Source organism: Otolemur garnettii, unplaced genomic scaffold (assembly GCF_000181295.1).
Source record: "Otolemur garnettii isolate 467f Iridium unplaced genomic scaffold, OtoGar3 scaffold00156, whole genome shotgun sequence".
In the NCBI taxonomy this organism is placed as follows: domain Eukaryota; kingdom Metazoa; phylum Chordata; class Mammalia; order Primates; family Galagidae; genus Otolemur; species Otolemur garnettii.
The window spans coordinates 2,133,982-2,139,640 of NW_003852551.1; the positions used below are offsets into that span (position 1 = coordinate 2,133,982).

Below are 5,659 nucleotides of genomic sequence, written 5' to 3' on the forward strand. Positions count from 1 at the left end.
CAACGCCTGGCCATTTTTTGGCTGCAGCCATCATTGTTGTTTGGCAGGCCCGGGCTGGGGATTCGAACCCGCCACCTTAGGTGTATGTGGCTGGCCCCTTAGCCGCTTGAGCCACAGGCACCGAGCCCAATCTTTCCTTTTGAAGGCTGCCCTCCCTTCACCCCCAAATCTAACAATGTATTTCTGGTGGGAACTTCCCATTTTAGTACTTCCCCTTACACCAAGAATCCCCTCTCTAGGATTTTTCAGCTTGACCCCAGGGTGGGAGACCAGGAAGCAACACCAAAACAGCTCTATTCCCTTAGATGAAGAGGCTGAACAAGCTCAGAGCTGTCAAAAGCTTGGTTCTAACCTCAGAAAGTAAGTCCATTTGCAGATGAGACAAACGGGGCAGAGACGGAGAGAGGAGAACAGAGAACAAGGCCTGACGGCATTCGAGTCTGGTTCCAGTGGCCTTGCTCTTCCTATAGTCTACTTACATGAACCAATTAATTTTCTTTTGCATCTAAGAAAGTTCAAGTTGTTTTTCAGTCACTGGAAACAGTAGGAGTCCTAATTAATACTTTCCACTTATTTGCACTGATACAGCCCACTCAGATGCATTATACGATTGAGATTTCAAAAGAGAGGGTTAGTTAAAATTCTTGCTCAGTGAATGTAGTACAGAGAGGACAGGCTTATCACTATCCCTCCTCAATTGGCCCAAGCTTACCTGGGGATTTCGAACATGGAATTCCTTCTCCCCTTCCTCAATTGGACGGTAAGGAATCCATTCCTCCTCCAGCAACTCGTTCTCTGGGGCCCGCTTGCAGAAATATGTGGTTGCAGCTGACTGGTCCCTGAAATATACATATCCTCAGAGAGAAACCAGACTTTTGAGCTCATTTCTCCCCTTTACCAACTCTTCCCTTTCAACCAAGACATTCTGGATTACCCACTAGCCAGTAAGGATATCTGGTAAACACATAGGAGAGTAGAAAAACATGGACTTCAGGGCCAGACATGGGTCCAAACCCCACTCAGCTGTGTCGCTTTTGGCAAGTTATTTAACATCTTTGAACCTTGGTTTTCTCCTCCTTGAAATGGGTATCACACCTGCTTTGCATGGTTGTTGGGAGGATTATAAGTAATATACTGATAGGGAACTAGTCTGTACCCCAGCTCAGTGCAGGTACCTGATCCATGCCAGCTCATTATAACTGTCATCCCCTTACCTGTGCTCCAGCACAGCAACCACAAAGCCACGGGAGGCCAGCTCCATGCAGAAAGCTGAATACAATGTCCTAGAGATGGAACAGGGAGAAGGGATCAAATGAATGGCCCAGCCTTCTCCCCCATGCCAATCAAGCTCTGCTAGCAGCCAGCTCAAAAGACTGAATGGCAGAAGCTCCTGGAGGGGGGGGGACAGCCCTTCTCCAGGTGCCTCTAGGAGATAATTTGCAAATCAATCCATGGTGCCTTCCAGCTCCATAGAACTGAGTCAGCTCAACCCCATGCCCAGACATATTGTGGCTATTTCAATTGCATTTTTATTGCCTATACATTGTATGTTTCCCAATTTATTCGGTAAGCTCCTAGAGGATAGAGACTGTGGCTATTTCTTTAACATGCAATTCATCTGTGATTTTTTTTGTCTGCCAGCTTTCTAGGGGGAAAAAAAAGGAATATGGGAGATATTGCTAATTACTTATTCTAAACATCTATTTTTCCTTTCCTCCTTAGCAACAGAATATTATTTTCAGCAGAAGACCTGTCATCCATCAACACGGTGCATTTCCTAGCCTCCCTTGCAGCCAGGTTTGTCTGTGTGGTTAAGTTCTAGCCCAACGTGGTTGAACAGAAATATAATGTAAGTAATGTAAAACCTTCTAGTAAGGCCAGGCAAATATAGGATATAGGTCACGCCTATATCCGAACACTCTGGGAGGCCAAGGCGGGTTGCATCCCTTGAGCTCAGGAGTTTCAGACCAACCTGAGCAAGAGTGAGACCCCATCTCTACTAAAAATGAAAAACTAAGGCAAGAGGATCGCTTCAGCCCACACGTTTGAGGTTGCTGTATGATGATGATGATGTCGAGCTATGATGCCCTGGCACTCTATCAAGGGTGACAAAGGTGAGACTGTCTCAAAAAATTAAATAAATAAATAAAAGTTTTAAGTAGAGGAGAGACATTTAGTTATTCACTCAGCAGATATTTATTTATTTATTTAACTTTTTTTTTTTTTTAAGAGACAGAGTCTCACTTTGTCACCCTCAGTAGAGTACTGTGGCATCACAGCTCACAGCAACCTCCAGCTCTTGGGCTTAGGCGATTCTCTCACCTCAGCTTCCTGATTAGCTAGAACTACAGGCACCCACCACAATGCCCAGCTATTTTTTTGTTGCAGTTTGGCTGGGACGAGTTTGAACCCGCCACCCTCAGTATATGGGCCCGGAGCCCTACTCACTTAAGCCACAGGCATCACCCTCAGCAAGTATTTATTGAGTACCTATTATATGCCAGGCATTGTTCTAGGTGTTGGAATGACAAAACGATATTTGGTTTTAAAATAAATCTCCCTGGCTCAGTGCCTATAACTCAGTGGCTAGGGTGCTGGCCACAAACACTGAGGCTGGCAGGTTCGAACCCCGCCAGGGCCTGCTAAACAACAATGACAACTATAAGAAAAAAATAGCCAGGCATTGTGGAGGGCACCTGTAGTCCCAGCTACTTGGAAGGCTGAGGCAAGAGAATCACTTAAGCCTAAGAGTTTGAGGTTGCTGTGAACTGTGATGCCACAGTACTCTACTCTACAGAGGGCAACATAGTGAGACTCTTTCTCAAAAAAAAGATCTCCCTGGCCACAGTGTGGACCAATGGACTGGGGGCTGGGGAGAAAAAAATAGATACCCTTGAGATGTGTAACATTCTGGGGCATAAACTAGACATATATGCTGATGGATTGACAGACAGAACATTCGCAAGCTTAAACAGGAACACAGGACCACAATTATTAAGCTATATAACATACCAAAGTATAGAAATCAGAATTCATGGAAGAATTTTGAATGGACACTGAATTAGGAAACTCAAAGCAATGTTTCCCAAAGTCCAATAAAAGAGATTCTGCAATTTGCCATCACTATATCTCTCTATGTGGAAAAAGGGAGAGGGGAAGTGGCATGGGTGTATACCCCATAGGTGCCAACAGACCAAATCCCCACAAACCACCCAGTGGGAGCAGCAGCTCCAACTGACAGATGATAAAATCTAGGTCAGAGGCTTGTACAACTTTCCCAAGCTCACACAAAGCACAAGCGGTGTGGCTGAGATGTGCGGGTTAGGCTGCGAGCTTCACAAGTGCAAGGGATGGTCTATCTTCCTCACTGCAACACCAGTGCCGCACACACAGCAGTCCCTCAACAAACACTGATTACATAATTCTCTGCCCTCAGAGTAGTGGAGGGGAGAAGAAGAAAAAAAAAAAACATTTACAAAAGAGAATAGATAATTCTCCGACTACAAAGCTCACAGTCTTTCTAGGACTTCAAAGTATACGGTTATATAAATCCCGGAATATGACAAGTGAAGGGTCTGAAGGCTGCCAAAAGTCTCCACTGGGTAAAAGTAGCCTGGGAAAGACTTTCCAGAGAAGGTGGCCCCAGTGCTAGAAGATGAGACAGATGGGAAATAAGACAGCAGGCGGATGGAGATGTCTGTTTTCTGCCCTTTGAGAGTAAGTTAAGACTCAGCAGCTGTCACTAGGCAAGGTTGGGGGTGGAGAAGCTCTTACCTGAAGGCTCCCAGACCGTGGGAGAAGATGATCAAGGGGTATCCAGAGTCCTTTTTCTTAAATGGGCCATTCCAGCTAACAGGCAGGCGACAAGATCCTAGCAGAGACATGGGCTGTAGAATCTTTGGCTGCACCAAAGCTGTAATCGCAAGGGCAGCTGGAGGACAGGCCTGGGTGGGGACATGTGTTCCTCCCCTCTGAAGAACCACCATCGGGCCCTGAGCAGCCCAGGCCATTCAATCACCTATTCTCTCCCCTTTTCTTCCCTAGAAAGAGTGAACACAATAGAAAATGGGAAGACAAATCCAAAGGGGCAGTACTGAGCAACTCTGGGGTAAATCACTGAGACGCCAAGGCAGTGGGTAGAGTTCCTAGGGGAGGGGCCTTTGGGGGATGTGGATGATGTGGATGATTCAATGTTACTCTACCCAGAGATGGGGGTGGGGGGGGTGGGGTAGGCCTGGTGGGAGAATAGTGGGAGATTGTATACTCTTGACAGCTAAGCATCTTTTTTTTATTTTTTTTTGAGACAGAGTCTCACCTGGTCACCCACGGTAGAATGCCGCTATGTCGTAGCTCACAGCAACCTCCAACTCTTGGGTTCAAGTGACAGTTTGCCTCAGCCTCCTAAGTAGCTGAGATTACAGGCAACCGCCACAATGCCCGGCTCTTTTTTCAGAGATGAAGTCTAACTTTGGCTCAGGTTGGTCTTGAACCTGTGAGCTCAGGCAATCCACCTGCCTCAGCCTCCCGCGTGCTGGGATTGCAGGCATGAACCACCATGCCTGGCTGATAGCTAAGAATCTTTCTTGGTAGCTGGGTGTTGTGGCAGGCGCCTGTGGTCCCAGCTACTTGGGAGGCTGAGGCAGGAGACTCACTTGAGCCCAGGAGTTGGAGGTTGCTGTGAGCAGTGAAGCCATGGCACTCTACCCAGGAGGACAGCTTGAGGCTCTGTCTCAAAAAAAAAAGAATCTTTCTTGGTATACACAATAGCTGGCACAGAATGGAAAATAACACATGCTGAATAAATAAGTAATAGATGCCATTTACGGAACACACTGCACTAGAGGCTTTACATACATCTGGCACTACAACCTTGCAAAGGCAGGTGTTTAGACAAGTGAAGTAACTTGCCCAACATGGCAGTAAGTTATAAAGTCTGGATTCAAATCCAGGAGAGTCTAACTTGATAACCCAAGCCCCATAGCTACTGTGTTTCCCCGAAAATAAGACACTGTCTTATATTTATTTTTTCTTAAGAAGACACACTAGGGCTTATTTTCAGGGGATGTCTTATTCTTATTAAGTATAATATAACAATCTACATTTATTCAAATACAGTTAAGTCAGTCATCTTCTTCTGGAACCTGACAGGGGCAGCTGACCTTGTTAGTGGGGCTGGCACTAGTGATGAGTGAACTCCTTTCCCCTAGCCATTTGCACATGTGCATAGGATGCCTGTGACTGCAGTTGTCACACGTGCACCTGCACAAGTGTGAATGGCTCAGAGAAAGGAGCTGTGGCAGATAAAAGATATTCCAGTCTTCCTTACTGCTCAGCGCCAAATGTAGGGTGTGGCTATGCAGATACGTATCTGCATAGCCACGCCCACCACTAGGTCTTATTACCAGGGTAGGGCTTATATTTAACAAATGCATAGAAATCCTGCTAGGGCTTATTTTTTGGGTAGGTCTTATTTTCAGGGAAACACGGTAGTAAGTTATAGTCTGGATTCAAATCCAGGAGAGTCTAACTTGGTAACTCAAGCTCTTTTTTTTTTTGAGACAGAGCCTCAAGCTATCCGCCTAAGTAGAGCGTCGTGGCTTCACAGCTCACAGCAACCTCCAACTCCTGGGCTCAAGCGAGTCTCCTGCCTCCGCCTCCC

General features: G+C 46.2%; 1 protein-coding gene across 2 annotated transcripts in view; it reads right to left on the minus strand.

Annotated features, from left to right (window-relative positions):
• Nucleotides 1–5,659, minus strand: part of PAFAH2 (platelet activating factor acetylhydrolase 2) — a 37,070-nt gene that overhangs the window by 21,877 nt on the left and 9,534 nt on the right. For both annotated transcript variants that reach the window (XM_012811400.2, XM_023519120.1), the window contains exons 4-6: nucleotides 3,775–3,871; nucleotides 1,215–1,283; nucleotides 713–839 (exon numbers count right to left, since the gene is read on the minus strand). In XM_012811400.2, coding sequence (XP_012666854.1) covers nucleotides 713–839; nucleotides 1,215–1,283; nucleotides 3,775–3,871 — 293 coding nt within the window. The remainder of the gene's footprint in view (nucleotides 1–712; nucleotides 840–1,214; nucleotides 1,284–3,774; nucleotides 3,872–5,659) is intronic.